Genomic DNA, 18223 nt, shown 5'->3' with positions numbered 1-18223 from the left:
AATTCTTAGAGATTCAAATATCTTCTTTTGTGAAGTGCTTCATCAGGGTTTTTTTGGGGGGTGATTGTTTTTCTCTTTAGTCTGCTTTAATGTCAAACATTTCTTCAGCCTTTCTTTGTTTTATTGACAGTGCTGATAAGCACAGGCCAGTTTTTCGTAGAATATCCCTCAGTTCGTATTTGTTTGAACTTTTCTCATGACTTGATTCAAATCATGGATTTTTGTAAGGAATACCATGAAAGTGACATTCTGTTCTGCTCAGGGCATCATATTAAGAGACATGCCAGTTTGCCCCAATATTGGTAATACTAACGTTTATTACTTGTTTCAAGTAGGGCCTGCCAATCTTCTCCACTATAAATTGCCATTTTTACCTTTATAATTTATGAATTATTTGTAGGTAGCTGTCTGAGACTGTAAATATCCCTTTCATCAAAACTTTCACCCACCAGTGTATCTATTGATGATATTCTAATGTCATCATTCCTCTTTATGTTTATTAGTTGGCTTTATTTATTTATTTATTTATTTATTTATTTATTTATTTATTTAGATGTGGACTCATAGGGCCTTCTATTATTTAATAGGCTGTGATATAATGTTATCATTATTTATTTTGATGGTTAAAGTACCCCAGACTTGGTTAATGGGCACACATTCAGGGTAGATTTTGTGTCATTTTAACATGTCCCTATTATTCTTTGAGTATTTCTTTATTTTCTGGCACAGCATGATGTTTCATGCTCATTTTGTACTTTGCCTGCCCCATCAATGGAATTGGTCATTTCTCCATGGAGCCCTTACTAGTGGCAATATAATTTAGAAACCAAAATATGGATGTTAGGTGTGTTGCTGCTACTTGCGGGTTATAGTTACCAGAATTCTCAGCAGACAGACCAGAATATGTGTGTGCGTGTGTGTGTGCATGTGCGCGTATTTCATATTTTCAGCCCACCTTGCTTTTGACTTTGTGTTCTTGGAAAGAATGTTTTTTTGTTTGTCTTTCCTATATTTCTTCACTTTACACCCAATATCTCTACTTGATTATATAGAATGGGCATTTCAAATTCAGTATGTCCAAAATAAAACACTTTCTTTTGTACTCCCCTTCCACCACTGCCCCAAGGGTCTTCCTTCCTTGGTTGTCCCCTTCTCAGCAAATGGAAACTATCTTTCCTTTTACTCAAGCCATATATCTATGCACATCTTTTATTATCTTTTTTTCATATCTCCCTTCAAATCATCAGAAAGCCTTTTGGTTTTTCCTTTAAAATATATCTACAACCTGACTACTCACCGCCTCCATCATTATTGTGATGGTCTAATCTCTCTTACTTGAATGATTAGAGTAGCCACCTAATTGTTGTTCTTCCTTCTGCTTTTGCTCCTTTATAACCCTTTTCTCATTCTAAGAAGCAGAGTGATTGTTTTAAAATGCAAAGGTCTGCCTTTAGCTCAGGTCATGATCCTGGGATTCTGGGATCCTGGGATCAAGTCCACATCAGGCTCCCTGCTCAACAGGGAGTCTGCTTTTCCCTTTACCCCTTCTGCATGATCCTGTGCTCCCTGCTCAGTGGGGAGTCTGCTTGTCTCTCTGCCCCTCTCCTCTCTCGTGTGCTCTCTCTCTCTCTGAAATAAATAAAATCTTTATAAATAAATAAATTTTAAAAATCTTTTAAAAAATAAATAAAATGCACGTTAGGGGCACAGTCAGTTAAGCTTTGGTTTCTTGGTATAGGCTCACATCATGGTCTCAGGGTTGTGAGATCCAGCCCGTATGGTATCAGGCTCTGCACTTGGTACAGATTCTGCTTGAGACTCTCTCTCCCTCTACCCTACTGTTAGGCTTTCTCACTGCTTCCAAAACAAAACAAAACAAAACAAAACAACAACAAAAAAACCAAAAACCAAAACAGGATTAGTTGCTCTCTCCAAATAGCTGTAGAAAGCTTGGAGGGCTGTACCAAGAGCAGCATCTGATCAATTTGATGGTTGGTACAGACCCTTGATAACCGAACTGGGGACAGATAATAGGGGCAAAGTATAAAATATAAGTTGACTTTCAGTTCCTTTTCATGAGGTACCCCCTCGGAAGACTGTGGAGTAAAGCCCACATAATTTTTTTTATTTTATCTAGTTCTACTTGCCTTATAATTAATGACTCTTCCTCTTAGTTTCTGTCACTCTTATCTGTCGATCTTTGTGGTGCTGATATGTTTTCATCTTTTTTTCCTTGCCTGTTTAATAGCTTGGGTGTCATTATGTGAGTTTATCCATGGAACTGTGCTGTGGATTAGTTATTTCTTAGAGTAAATTTCATTATTCAGAATCTTGGGTTGGCCAGGTATTGGCCTTAGATAAGCAATGACTTTATAGATGAATAACTTTATAAAGATATGGAAGTTGACATATACAATGATAATTTTTAAAAATAAGAATTTCACTGTTAAACAGCTATATACATCATACATGTAGTTTTGAGCAGTTTGCATCTTTAGTTAGATCTGAGTTTGAATAACGTCTCTGAATTATTTACTATATGATTTGAGGAAAGTTACTTAATTTATTTTAGCTCTGATTCTTTTCATTTGTAAAATGACATTTTAAAATGCCTGTCTTGCATTTGCAACTTATTTTGAAATGTAAAAAGTTAGATGGATTGATGGATATACATGTGATATGCAATTATATTAAAGTGCTGTAGACTGTAAGTGGTAGATATATAGGTTTTCACTGAACAAATATTCAACCTTTCTGTATGTGGATAACTTTCATCTTGTCAGAAAACAAAATGCCTACCTTTCAGGCTTATTAGGATTAGATGAGATATGTGTAAGAAGTGCCTGACATGTAGTAAGTGCTTAATAAATGGTGGTTGTTTAAAAAAAAGCACATCATAGGAAGACATGGTTTGTAGTGTTGTGAATACAATAAGGCAGTTTATGAAATGTTTAAATGTTTCTTGTTTTTTGTTTCCTTTTTCTTTCTTCCCTCCTCTTCTCCTTCCCTTGAGATTATAAACTGCATCCAGGGCTAAGAATCACTGGTGGGAGGAGGACAAGTAATGATGAAGTTAAATAAAGGAGAAAGAGGGTTAGGAACCAACAAAAACTAACAGAAAAGCCTCTGTGGTGTGCACATCCTCAGTATTCTTCGGAATCATTTATCTATTCATTAATTTCCACTTAGTGACTCAATTTTTGCTTCCATCACAGCTTCAGTTTGCTCATTTGTAAAATGAAGATAGCAATGCCTACTGCTCAGAGTTGTTATAGGGTTAAATTTAGTTAAATAATGTATATGAAATGCTTAGCTTAAACGAATGCTTAATCGTGATCGGTTTGTTGCTATAATAAAAATAAAAACAGAAAAAAAAATAAAAACAGTAATAAAAATGAGAATATTATAATAATGAAAGACTATTATTGAGCATCTATTCCTATTTCAGGTGTTGGTTAGGCACCGACAATATTGTCATAAATTTTACAGCTGAGGTCTCTTCCTCAAATGGCTCACAGCCTCATGGGTGAGAAAGATCTAAAAACAAATATAAGAGAGTGTTTTAAATGTCCAAATGGAGAGGAGGGGATCGTCTGGCCCATGGAATCCAAGCCTAATTTTGCTTCTCATTTTGGCCTTGTCCTCATTTTGCATGTGTGCAGATGTACTTCACTATTATCGAACTTTGCTAGCAAGTTACTAAGGTCTCAGGCATCCAGATTATCAAGGTTTCATTAGGAAAGGGGATTGGTGCCTGTCTTTCATTTGGACTTTAAGGTGGGGAGTAGTTGAGAAATAAGCACAAAGTATCATTTCCTGCCTTCTCTTTTCCCTTCCAACCTAGTCAACCCCTACTGAGGTTTTTTCCTGGACAAATTAGCTTCTAATTGTAGGTTAGATAATTAGCTTTTTAACATAATCACTATTTAAACACGAAAACAAGTATTTTGGCAATGAGATTTCTTTTATTCATACACACAAGATTCAACAAAATGTATCCAACTTAACAAATGGTTGTATTAAAGAAAATTTAAAAGAATTCTATTGAGTCCCAGCGAGATGGAACATATGCAATTATATTAAAGTGCTGTAGACTGTAAGTGGTAGATATATAGGTTTTCTGACAAGGTGTCCTGATGCATAAATCTGGAGGTAAAGCCTATGGATTAAGTAAAGAGAAACAAGACATGGTTACTATGATAATAATTTGGAATGATATTTTATAACCACTTATAATTATAAACAGGATTATTAATGCTATTTGTGTCCTCAGAATCATGGCTAATAGTTGGTTCATCTGTCTTTTTTATGTGAAAGCTTCAAATCAAGTTCTCTCATAATATTTTGAGGAGTTTCAAAACTAATATTTACAAATGGATGCTGGGCTATTTTTATATATGTCTTTCAGATTTAATGAAATTTTCCCTTTTTACTTTTGTTTAAAATGACTATAATGTTGTACATTGAAATAATGGGGACCTGCCCTGTAATTACCAGATTTGAGGGTTGATAAATCTGTACAAAGTTGAATTTATCTTTCTTCTTATTATCAAAGAAAGATGAATATATAGGTAATCTTATTTAATACCTTGTCATATATTCTTCCAGACCATTTTATATGCTTATACATATATGTAATTTTAATGTAACCATACTATACATACTCTTTTATAATTTTTTCACCTATAGTGTTAACTTATATGTTTTAATACATTTTTAAGGAGCTACATAATATCCTTTCTATGAATATACCATTATTTATTTAATGGAACAAGTACAGGTAAGTAATTTTCCTGCCTTTACTTGGCCTTCATAATTCCAGTATTAAATGGCCACACGATAGTGCAATAAATATTCATATTTACCTAACTTATTCCCTATTCCTGACCAACTAACTTGCAGCAGTTTTTATTATGTATAATACCACAATCAAAACACAGAGACATCTACCATTTATTGAGTATTTACTATGAAGTGAACTTTATACTATGTACTTTTTCCTACCTTTGTATTATTTCCTTAGGCTTTATGTCCAGGATCTCAGGGTTGTAGGTTCAAGCCCTGCATTGGGGTCTGCACTGGGCGTGGAGCCTACTTACAAAAAAGAAAAGAAAAAGAATGTCCTTCAATTTGAGTTTGTTTGAAGTTTCCTTTTTTTCAGATTCAGATCATGCATTTTTGTCAGGAATACCATGTAAGCGATGATGTATTCTTTGCACATCATATCATATTATGAGGCATGTGATAACAGTTTGTCCCATTATTGCTGAGGTTAAGTTTAATTCTTTGGTTAAGGTGGGGCCTGCTATATATAGTGTTCTAACATAAAGTAACCTTTTTTTTGCTTTTGTAATTAATAAGTAATCTGTGGGGATATATTCTTAAACTATGTAAATTTTACCCACTAGTTTTATCATTAATGATGATTTTCTGATTTCATCATTTCTTATATTTATTAGTTGGCTTTGTGCTGTAGAAACTTTGTATCAGTATGAACTTAGGTATTCTCATCTTATCAAATGGGTTATATTGTTACTATCATTATCTTGATGCCCAAATTGTCCAATATTTGAGCAGTAGGAACCCCTTCAGGCTGGCTCCTGTATATTTTTGATATATTCCCATCATTCTTTGAGCAGTTCTTTACTTTTTGACATAACAAGATGATCCAGCCTCATCTTGTACTTTCTTTGCCCTAATGTTGGAATCAGCCATTTCTCTAGGAAACCTTCATCCCTTATAGTTTAGAAAACAAGATATGAGCTAAGGTATGTTTTATAAAGAGTACCCAATGTGGTTTTGCTGGCTTTTCTGGAACCTGTTGTAATGAAGGCTTCTTGTATATAGGAGTTCTGTTCATAGATTGGACAGGACTGAGGAGGAGTTGAAATAGTCCAGGAAGATGAAGGGACATAAGTAGAGTCATAGTATATAGAAGAACCCAACTCATTCAAAGGAGCTACAGTTCAGTGTGGCTTCAAGTAAAGGAGTCTGAGAATGAGGCAGGTACCAGTTCATGGAAGACTTTGCCATCCAAAGGAAATTAACCTTATAGATGAGGAACCATCATAGAGGGTTTAAACTAGGTAGGAAAGAGATCAATTTTGGTAGATATGCATTTTAAGTACATTCTGCTGTCACCAATGAGAGTATGTAGGATGGGTTATATAAATGTTTAAAATTGTTTTCCAACATGGTTGACATTTTCCTTCTTAGAGGACCAGTATTACAACTACTATTACTAATGCCTCAAAAAAGATAGTTGTCAGTAGTTTAGTGGAAAGAGAGCAAGAAAGAGCCAGAGCACAAAGTAAGTTAAAGCTTGAGTCATTTTATTTATCTTTTTGTGAAATGGTGGCAACTCTTCCTTTTAGTACTGGTTTTACAGTCAGGACAGGAAGCTGAATGTCCATATTCTCCATTGAAAAATAACACAAACCAAAGTATGTATATAAGATAATGCTATCTTTTCAAATGAAAAATATTGATGAATATAAATACTGGTATATTTTATTTTTCTTTATGTTTGGTAATAACAGCAAACATTCAGTAATGTAGACATTCTACCTAGTTTGTGAGATAACCAAAATATGGAATGTAGCAACCATGTTTTTGGAAATAATTGCAGATTGCATTTTTAGCTTGAAATTTACTATTATAACAAGTTTTATCTCTGTACTATTTACAGCCTGTATCCCAGGCCATTGGAATTGAACAACAAGCAGCTTTTCTAAAACCGGATTTAGTTAGAAGGTGAGTATTTTCACATTAATACCATGAAAACAACGAGAGTATTTTGAAGTATTTCTACTCAATAGGTGCTTGGTGAATCTTTTTTTTTAAAGATTTTATTTATTTATTCATTCCTTCATTTATTCATTCATGAGAGACACAGAGAGGCAGAGACATAGGCAGAGGGAGAAGCAGGCTCCATGCAGGAAGCCTGATGTGGGATTCGATCCCAGGACTCCGGGATTATGCCTTCAGCCAAAGGCAGACGCTCAACCACTGAGCCACCCAGGCATTCCCTTGGTGAATCTTGATTCTTGATTAGAGAAGCTTCTGTGTTCTTGTATTTGTGTGTATGTTCAATAAAAATAAAAAGTATTGTTTTTACTTTTTTATGTTAATAATGATCATATGGATTGTTAAATTATTCACCATTTTCTTGTTCTCATTATTATAATACTCTATTTTTAAGAAAAGCTTATGAGAGTTAAAGGAAAGAAAGAATAGTGCAATTTAGAGTAAAAGCCCATCTAATTTAAAGAAATAAATTACAACTAGGTATATAACTGTTATTTTTTGGTAGTTGTAAACTAATATTTTTCCCTGTGTTTGTTCAAATTAGATAACTTTTATTGTTCTCTCTTCAAGTTCACTGATTCTTTCCATTGTTCAGTTCATTTTGCTATTGTACCCATTTGATGAGTTTTTAATTCTGTGATTGTAATTTTTTCCAGTTTTATTGTGAAATAGTGGACATATGTCACTGTATACATTTAAGGCATACACCATGATGGTTTAATTTACATATACATTGTGGAATGATTACCACAAGAGGTTCAACTAACATCCAACTTCTTAACATCCAACTTCTTATATAGATACAATAAAAGGAAAAGAAAAAAAAGGAAAAAATTTGTCTCCTTGTGGTGAGAACTCACAGGATTTCCTTTCTTAACAATTTTCCTGTATCTCACACAGCATTGTTAAATATTAGCATGTTGTGTATTACATCCTAGTATTTATTTATCTTGTAACTGGAAGTTTGTACCTTTTGACCACCATCTTCCAGTTTTCCCTCCCTCCACCCTCTACCTCTGGTAACCACAAGTCTGATCTCTTTTTCTATGAATTTGTGTAGGGTTTTCTTTTTTTTTTTACTTTTTTGTTTTTTTTTTTTTTTTACATTCCACTTATGAGATTATACATTATTTGTCTTTCTCTTTGACTTATTTCACTTAGCGTACTGCCTTCAAAGTCCATTGATGATGTTGCAAATGGTAGGATTTCCCTTTTTTATGGCTGAATAATATCCTACTGTGTGAGTGTATGTGTGTATGTGTATATATGCACACACCACAATTTCTTTATCCATTCATCCATCTATGGACAGACAGGTTGTTTTCACGTTCTATGTCTTGGCTCTTGTAAATAATGCTGTTATGAACACAGGGGTGCAGATATCTTTTTGAGTTAGTTTTTTTGGTTTTGAGTATATATTCCCAGAAGTCAAATTGCTGAGTCATATGGTAGTTCTATTTTTAATTTTTTGATGATCCTCCATTCTGTTTTCCAGAGTGGCTACACCAGTTTACAGTCTGACTAACTGCACAGTAGTTATCTCTTCTCCACATTTTTGCCAGCATTTGCTATCTCAGGGACCTGGGGCCAAGCCCCACGTTGAGCCTGCTTAAGATCATTTTTCTCTTTCTCTCTCCTTCTGCCCCTCCCCTGCTCATGCTCACTCGCTCTCTCTCTCTCTCTCTCTCAAATACATAAATCTTTAACGAAGAAAGAAATGCAGCAGATATCTGTATATTGATTTTGTATCCTGCAACTTTATTGCATTTCTTTATCTGTTCTAGCAGTTTGTGGTGGAGTTGTTTGGATTTTCTTTTCTTTTTTTTTTTTTTCAGTTTCTGTATCATTTGTTTCTGCTCTAATTTTTATTATTTCCTTCCTTCTGCCAGTTTCAGGTTTTGTTTGTGTTTTTTTTCTAGCTCCTTTAGGTGCAAGGTCAGGTTGCTTGAGAGTTTTCTTGCTTTTTGAGGTAGGCTTGCATTGCTATAAACTTCCACATTAGAACAGCTTTTGCTGCATCCCCAAGGTTTTGGACCTTGTGTTTCCATTTTCATTTGTTTCTTTATTTCTTCTTTTATTTCCTGGTTGAGCCATTCATTGACTGTTGCATGTTATTTAACCTGCATGTATTTGTGATCTTTCCAGATTTTTTCTTGTGATTGACTTCTAGTTTCATAGCATTGTGGTCAGAAAATATGCATGGTATGGCTTTAGTCTTCTTGAATTTGTTGTGGCTTGTTTTGAGAGCCACCATGTGATCTATTCTGTAGATTGTTCAGTGTGCACTTGAAAAGAACGTGTATTCTGCTGTTTTAGGATGGAATGTTCTGACTGTATCTGTTAAATCCATCTATTCCAGTATTTTATTCAAAGCCAGTGTTGTTGCTATCTTTTTAAAAATATTTTATTTATTTATTTGAGCGATTAAGAGAGGGTGAGTGAGCAAGCATGAGCGAGGGGAGGAGTTGAGGGAGAGGCAGACTTTCTGTTGAGCAGGGAGCCCAACACGGGGCTCGATCCCAAGACCCTGAGATCATGAGCTGAGCCCAAGGCAGATGCTTAACTAACTGAGCCACCCAGGCACCCTGGTATTCTGTTTAAATGATCAGTCCATTGATAAAAGTTGGGTGTTAAAGTACTCAACTACTGTATGATTATTGATTATTTGTATTTGTTATTAACTTTTTGTCTTTTGTTGCTCATCTGTTGGGTGCCTAGATGTTTACAATTGTTACATCTTGTTGGATATCCCCTTTATGATTATATAGTGTCCTTCTTTTTTTCTTGTTACAGTCTTTGTTTTAAAGTCTATTTTCTCTGATATAAGCTTTGCTCCTCCATCTTTCTTTTGACATCCATTTTCTTGATTGATGTTTCTCTACCTCCTCATTTTCAATCTGGTGGTGTCTTTGAATCTAAAATGAGTCTCTTATAGGCCACTTGCAGATGGATCTTATTTTCTTATCCATTCTGTCGCCCTATGACTTTTGATTAGAGCATTTAGTCCATTTACCTTCAAAGTAATTATTGATATATTGTCATTTTATTCTGTGTTTTGTGGTTTGTTTCTGAAGATTTTCTCTGATCCTTTATTGTTTTATTTCTTTCACAGTTTGGTGATTTTCCTTATTGATATATTTGGATTTTTTTCTCTTTGTCCATTACATATTTATTAGTGGTTTTTGAGATATGGTTGCCATTAGGTTGTATATGACCTCTTCTGCATGTAGCAGTCTGTATTAATTTGATGGTTGTTTAAGTTTGGGCCTATTCTTTACTCCTCTCCTCCCCACATTTTAGATATATTTTGTCATATTTCATATAGTTACATATTTTAGGTGTTTTGCATTTATTTTGTGAATATCTTGACTGAATTTTTACAGAAATATTAATCTTTACTGCTTAGTTTCCTACCTTTATACTTTTACTTTTGTTCTCTCCTTCCCACTCTAGGAATCCCCTTTAATATTTTTTACAGAGCTGGTTTAGCAGTTATGAACTCCTTCAGTTTTTATTTGTCTGGGAAACTCTTTATCTCTCCTTCTATTCTGAATGAGAGCCTTGGTGGATAGTTTTCTTGACTGCAGATTTTTCTCATTGGGCACTTTGAATCTATCATGCCGCTCCCCTCTGGCTTGCAGAGCTTTTGCTGAAAAATCCTCTGCTGGCCCCACTTTGTGAGCCTTACTTAGTGAGCATGAGTGGGGAAGGAACTAAGGGAGAGGGAGAAGCAGACTCCTCACTGAGCTGGGACCCCAATGTGGGATTTGATTCCGCGACTCCCAAGATCTTGACCTGAGCTGAAGGTAGATGCTTAACCAACTGAGCTATCCAGGTGCCCCATGGAGTTTCTCTTTTATGTTACTATACTTTTTTGCCTTGCTGCTTTTATTTTTTTATCACTGTATTTTGCTAATTTAATTACAATATATCTTGGTATGGATCTCCTTTTATTGATTTTGTTGGGCATTTTCTGTGCCTCCTGGATCTGGATGTCTGTTACCTTCCCCAGATTAGGGAAGTTTTCAGCTTTTACTTCTTATAATAAATTTTCTACTCCATTTTCTCTTTCTTCTTCTAGGACTCCTATAATATGAATGTTATTACTCTTGGTGTAGTCACTGTGTTCCCTAAGTCTATTTTCATTTCTCATAATTCTTTTTTCTCTCTTGTTCAACTTGATTACTTTTCAGTATTCTGTATTCTAGGTCACTAATTTGTTCCTCTGCTTCTTCCATCCTGCTCTTCATTCCGTCAAGTGTGCTTCTCATTTTGTTTAATGAGCCCTTTATCATTGCTATGTTATTCCTTATCTCTGTATTATGGATCTCACTAATGTCTTCCACTCTTTTCTCAAGTCCAGTGAGTATGTTTGTGAACATTACTTTAAATTCGCTATCAGGCATGTTACTAATTTCCTTTTTGCTTAGACTTCTGGCCGTGGCCTTGTCCTATTCTTTCATTTGGGATAAATTTCCCTGTCTTCTCATTTTACTGATATTTCTGTGCCTCTTTCTCTGTTAGGAAAGTCAGCTACATCTTCTGTTCTTAAGGATAATGGCCTTATGATGAATAGGTCCTTGTGCCCTGCTCAGTAGTATCCCTGTTCCACAGGGCCTTTAGCTTGCTGGAGTGTCTCCAGTGTGTCCTGCGTATGCTCTTATTTTGTCCTAGGCACTTTGTCCTTCAGGTCAGTTGTCTGCAGAGACTTTGCTTGCTGGTTGTGGGCAGCGTTTTGTCCCCTTGCCTGAAGTGGCATGTTTTAACTAGGTGTGCTCTGGTCTGTTTCTCACCACCACTGTAACTGAGGCTCTGCAAAATTCCTGTCAGGAGACAATGTGTAAGCAGAGTTTGGGGCCAGTCTTCTGGGGAGGTGGCCTGCCAAGGTGGGAGTATGACAAAAGAGCTGGGAAATCGAGGTACCACTGGAATGTGGGAGAGGCAGAGCTTGGTGTAAGCATGTTAGGTAGGGATTGTCAGAGTTGTGCTGGTTCCTGTGGTGGCCCTGTGCTTACACTTAGGGTCAGGGGAAGGAAATAGCACCACCTAGCTCCTTTCTTCCTGAAGGTTTCTCTCCGTGAATGCTGCCTTTCTGGGATGTGGTCTGAAATGAAAAGTGGTCCCCACTTTGTACTCCAGGTACTCTTCATATCACTCTTTCCACACTGTATACCCACAGGTTGTTTGCCTGTCTACTCTGCAAGAGCAGCACAATCCCCTGTGGATTGTATCCCAGCCAAGCCCAGTGACCTTTAAAACTCCAAGCTTTATGCCCCACTGATTGCCAAGAGTCACAAAATTTGACCACTCTTGCTACGGGGATTTGTTTTCCCATTCACTACCCTGTATGGGTAGTCTGTAACCCTTTCCTGTGACCACTGCTTCCTCCCCACCCCAGTGGCTGCAGTCTATTTCTCTCCCCAGCCACATCTCCACACTTTCTGTCTTCTTCAGTGTGGCCTCTTCTTTACTTTTAGTTGTGTAGTTCATTCTTCTAGTCTTCAGGTTAATTTCTGGTGTATTTTGGATGATTTGATAGTTACCTGGTTGTATTCATGGGACAGGTGAGCATAGGGGGTCCTCTTACTCTGCTACCATCTTCCAAGAAGTCACTACTACATATTTTTAGTCTCATTTTCATTTTTTGTTTTTTTCTCCTACCCTGTTCTTATGTCCTGCACTTCATCTGTCTATACCCTATTGAGTTCAATACATAAACAGGTATATTTTGATAGAAAATTGTTTGTTAGGAGTTGTATTTGAACACATTAATAATATACCCCAAAACAAACAAGATAAAATTGATCAATAGCATCCTCTGATAAAAGGTTCCATAAAGGTCCATCAGTGACAGTGTTTTTCTTTCATTCCTACTACTGTCAGGTGACTGCCAGATAAATACATATTAGCTCAGTTTTTCATAACTTTGAAAAACATCTTTATTGAGATACAATTCACATACCATTAAATTAACCAATCTTAAGTATACAATTTGCTTTTTGTATATTCTCAGATATTATATTTCTTATTTTCCTTAAACTCATTATGTATAATTTTATAATTGGAGTTTTTCTAGAATTTTACCATCAGAATGGAATTCTTCTAGACATCATAGAATTTCAGATGTTAATTCTGATTTGGGTTAAGTACTGTGCTTTGAGAATCATCGAATACTGTTTTCTCTGAGAAATTGAATAGGAGTTGCTTTTGTTTTTTTCTAATAACTAGTTTGAATCATGATGTGGCATTTGTGAAGGAAAACATCAATACCCCTGATAACCCATGTGGAAATGGCAAACAAGATCGGATTAAACAAAGAAGAGCTTCCTGTCCTCGACCAGAGAAGGGGACTAAATTCCAACTTACTGTCCTTCAGGTCAGTGTGTAAATATTATTTGGTTAAGAGTGTGTGTAGAGGTCTATGTTGACAGATTGGGGCCAGGTTGCTTCAGACATGAGTATAGAGCATTGTGAAATGCTAACATATCTTTCATTAAAATTTTTTCTGATACGAGTATTATGTACTAGGAAATATTAGGAAGAAAATAAAAATTACTTTTTATCACCTCTCAGAAATAGTTCCTATTAGTGTTTTAGTTTTCATCTTTTTCCCTCTCTATGTATGTGTAGTATTTTACATGATTAAGGTTGTAATAGTACTAGTAATAGTAGCAAATTTATTGTATTCTTTTGTGGTAGAACTTCAAATGTTATGCATTTGTTTTATCATTTAATCCTTCAGTAACCCTGTATGATAGGTGTTGGTATACTCATCTTTATGAATAAAGATACTAAAGATTATAGAAGTAAAGTAATTATCCTGTGGTCATTGAATTAGCAAGTGATAGATCTGAATCCAGTTCACACTTTAAAGCTGTTATTTCTAACCAATGTGATATATGTTTTGGATGGATGCTTAAACCTATATATATAATTTCATATTCTTTTTCTTTTGCTGAACACACATACACGCATAACAAATATATTAAGTTTCTTAGGTTTTTAACTTTAATTCCAGTATAGTTAACATACAGTGTTGTATTAGTTTCAGGTATACAATATAGTTACTCAGTAGTTATGTACAGTCCTTAGTGCTCATTATGATAAGTGTATTCTTTAATCTGTATCATCTATTTCACCCATCCCTCATATTCCTCCCCTGTGCTAAAAACCTGTTCTCTGTAGTCTGTTTCTTGGTTGTCTCTCTTTTTTTCAATTGTTTGTTTTATTTCTTAAATAACAAATATGAGTAAAATCCTATGGTATTTGTCTTTCTCTCACTGACTTCCTGTGCTTAGAATTTCACTTTTGAGCTCCATCCATTTTGTTGCAATTGACAAGATTTCATTCTTTTTTATGGCTGAATAATATTACATTTTATATATATATACCACATCTTCTTTATCCATTCATCAATTGATGGACACTTGAGCTGCTTCCATATCTTGGTTATTCTAAATAGTGCTGCTATTAACACAGGGGTGTATATATCCCTTTGAATTAGTGTTTATGTATTCTTTATGCAAATACCCAATAGTGCAATTGCTGCATTGTGGGGTAGTTCTATTTTTAACTTTCTGAGGACCCTCCATACTGTTTTCCACAATGGCTACACCAGTTTGTGTTCCAAGTAGCAGTACTTGAGGGTTCCTTTTTCTTCACATCCTCCTCAACAGCTGTTCTTTCTTGTGTTGTTGATTTTAGCCATTCTAACAAGCGAGAGATAATAGCTCATTGTAGTTTTGATTTCCGTTTCTGTGATGATGAGCATCTTTTCACATGTCTGTTGGCCATTTGAAAATCTTTGGAAAATGTCTATGTTCTTTGTAATTGGATTATTTGTTTTAGTGTGTTGAGTTTTATAAATTCTTTATATATTTTGCATACTAGCAATATGGTATACACTATACTAGCAGATATATACAGATATATAAAACAAAATTCGTTTTGTTAATTGCTTCCTTTGCTGTGTAGAAGCTTTTGATTTTGATGTAGTCCCATTAGATCATTTTTGCTTTTGTTTCCCTTTCTTCGGGAGATAACTAGAAAGTAGTTGTTAGTGCTGATGTCAAGAAGTTACTGCTTGTGTTCTCTTCTAGGATTTTTAGTTTTAAGTCTTACATTTAGATCTTTAACCCATTTTGAATTTATTTTTGTATATGGTGTAAGAAAGTGGTGGAATTTCATTTTTTGTGTGTTGCTGTCCAGTTTTTCCAACACCATTTTGTTGAAGAGACTGTCCTTTTACCATTAGATATTGTTTCCTGCTTTGTTGACGATTAACTGGCCCTAAAGTTGTGGGTTTACTTCTGGATTTTCTATTATTTTTCATTGATTTATGTGCTTATTTTTGTGTGAGTGTCATACTGTTTTGATTAATACAGCTCAGTTGTATAACTTGTCCAGATTCGTGAAGATTTGTGAAGCCTCCAGTTTTCTTTCCTTTTTCATTTTTTAAAGATCTATTTCTTTATTTTAGAGAGAGTGAGTGCATGAATTGACAGAGGGGTACAGGGAAAGGGAGAGAGGCAGACTGCTCACTGGAACCCAATGTGAAGCTCGATTTCACAACCCTGAGATCATGACCTGAGCTGAAATCAAGAGTTGGACACTTACTGAGCCATGCAGGTGCCCCTGCTTTTCCTTTTTAAACACAGATTTTTGTGTGTATGTTCATCAGGGATATTGGCCTGTAGCTCTCTCTCTTTTTAAAAATATTTTATTTATTTATTTGAGAGAGAGAGAAAGAGAACACGAACAGGGGGAGAAGCAGAGGGAGCAGCAGACTCCCTGCTGAGCAGGAAGCCTGAAGTGGGGCCTGATCCCAGGACCCTGAAATCATGACCTGAGTCAAAGGCAGATGTTTAACTGACTAAGCCACTCAGGAGCTCCTGTAGTTCTCTTTTTCAGGGGTGTCTTTATTTGATTTTGGTATCAGGGTAATGCTGGCATCATAGAGTAAATTTGTTAGTTTTCCTTTCTTCTCTATTTTTTGGAATAGTTTGAGAAGGATAGGTATTAACTGTTTTTTATTTTTTTAAAGATTTTAAAATTTATTCATGACACACCCACAGAGAGAGAGAGAGAGAGAGAGAGAGGCAGAGACACAGGCAGAGGAAGAAGCAGGCTCCATGCAGGGTGCCCGATGTGGGACTCAATCCGGTGTCTCCAGGATCAGGCCCTGGGCTGAAGGTGGCGCTAAACTGCTGAGCCACCAGGGCCTCCCGGTATTAATTGTTCTTTAAATGTTTGGTAGAATGCACTTGTGAAGCCATTTGGACCTGGACTTTTGTTTTTTGGGAATTTTTTGATTACTCTTTCTTTCCTGGTTATCTGTTCAAATTTTCTATTCCCTTCTGTTTTCAGTTTTGATAGTTTGTTTCTAGGAATTTATCCATTTCTTCTAGGTTGCCCAATTTCTGGTATATAGTTTTTCATAATATTCTCAAGATAATTTATATGTGTGGAGTTTATTATTTCTCTTAGCTTATTTGTGATTTTATTTATTTAAGCCTTTTCTTTTTTCTTGATAAGTCTCGGTAGAGGAGCTAGTCCTTGCTTTCACTGGTCTGTTCTACTATTTTTCTTTTTTTTTTTTTTCAGTTTCTGTATCATTTGTTTCTGCTCTAATTTTTATTATTTCCTTCCTTCTGCCAGTTTCAGGTTTTGTTTGTGTTTTTTTTCTAGCTCCTTTAGGTGCAAGGTCAGGTTGCTTGAGAGTTTTCTTGCTTTTTGAGGTAGGCTTGCATTGCTATAAACTTCCACATTAGAACAGCTTTTGCTGCATCCCCAAGGTTTTGGACCTTGTGTTTCCATTTTCATTTGTTTCTTTATTTCTACTGTTATTTCCTGGTTGAGCCATTCATTGACTGTTGCATGTTATTTAACCTGCATGTATTTGTGGTCTTTCCAGATTTTTCTTGTGATTGACTTCTAGTTTCATAGCATTGTGGTCAGAAAATATGCATGGTATGGCTTTAGTCTTCTTGAATTTGTTGTGGCTTGTTTTGAGAGCCACCATGTGATCTATTCTGTAGATTGTTCAGTGTGCACTTGAAAAGAACGTGTATTCTGCTGTTTTAGGATGGAATGTTCTGACTGTATCTGTTAAATCCATCTATTCCAGTATTTCATTCAAAGCCAGTGTTTCCTTGTTGATTTTCTGTTTAGATGATGTGTCCATTGATGTAAATGGGGTGTTAATGTCCCCTACTATTATTGTATTATTATTGATGTTTATGTATTAACCATTTTATGTATTTGAGTGCTCCCATGTCAGGTTTGTAAGTATTTACAGTTGTTATACGTTCTTGTTGGATTGTCCCTTTTATTTGTCATGTCCTTCTTTGTGTCTTCTTACATTCTTGGTTTTAATGTCTAGTTTGTCCAATGTAAGTATTGCTATTCAGGTTTTCTTCTGACATCCATTTGCCATGATAGATGTTTATCCATCCTCTCACTTTCAATCTTCAGGTGTCTTTAGGTGTAAAATCAGTCTCTTATAGGCAGCATATAGATGAGCATTGTTTTCTTATTCATTCTTTTACCATATGTCTTTTCATTGGAGCATTTAATCTGGTTATTACATCAAAAGTAATTGATGGATGTGTATTTATTACATTTTATTACTTGTTTTGTGGTTGTTTCTAAAGATTTTCTCCAACCCTTTCTTGGCTTTTTCTCTTTCATGTATTGATTTTTTAGTGATATATTTGGATTTCTTTCTCTTTTAATATTAGTGGTCTTGATATATGATGTAATGTTTGATGTATGATAAATTTGATATATCATCTAATGCATATTGCAGTCTGTATTAGGTTGATGGTCATTTAAGTTTGAACCCATTCTTAACTCTTGTCCTCCCCATGTTTCAGGTATATGGTAGTTCATTTTATCCTTAATGAACTCACTTAAAAGTGAGTTTCTTAACTGATTTTTTACAGAAATACTCACTTTTATTACTTTCTATTTCCTATATCCCTACTGTCACTTTTTTGTTTTTACTTTTTAAGTTTGTTTGTTTGTTTGTTTTAGAGAGAGAGCACTTGCATACTAGGTGGGAGAGGGACAGAGAGAGAGGGGAGAGAAAATCTATAGCAGACCCTCTGCTGTGCACAGAGCCCATCATGGGGCTCAGTCTCACAATCCTGAGATCATGACCTGAGCTGAAATCAAGAGTCAGATGTCGAACCTATTGATCTGCCCAGGTGCCCCATATAACCGTCACTTTTGCATTCTCTTTTCCACTCAGAGTCCTTTTTAGTATTTCTTGCAGGGCTGGTTTAATGATCATGAAGTGCTTTAGTTTTTGTCTGTGAAACTCTATCTCTTCTTTTATACAGAAAGATAGCTTTACTGGATAGAATATTCTTGGCTGCAGTTTTTTTCCCACTTAGCCCTTTGAATAGATCATGCC

The 18223-nt window shown here is 35.4% G+C and overlaps 1 protein-coding gene across 1 annotated transcript in view; it reads left to right on the top strand.

Annotated features, from left to right (window-relative positions):
* The window catches only part of WNK3 (WNK lysine deficient protein kinase 3), a 155375-nt gene that overhangs the window by 91758 nt on the left and 45394 nt on the right, over positions 1–18223 (top strand). The window contains exons 11-12 of the mRNA XM_055339105.1: positions 6689–6753; positions 13036–13183. Coding sequence (XP_055195080.1) covers positions 6689–6753; positions 13036–13183 — 213 coding nt within the window. The remainder of the gene's footprint in view (positions 1–6688; positions 6754–13035; positions 13184–18223) is intronic.

Source organism: Nyctereutes procyonoides, unplaced genomic scaffold, assembly GCF_905146905.1.
Source record: "Nyctereutes procyonoides isolate TBG_1078 unplaced genomic scaffold, NYPRO_anot_genome, whole genome shotgun sequence".
NCBI lineage: Eukaryota > Metazoa > Chordata > Mammalia > Carnivora > Canidae > Nyctereutes > Nyctereutes procyonoides.
The sequence above is the reverse complement of the archived record's forward strand: the minus strand, read 5'-3'. Positions and strand labels throughout refer to the sequence as shown.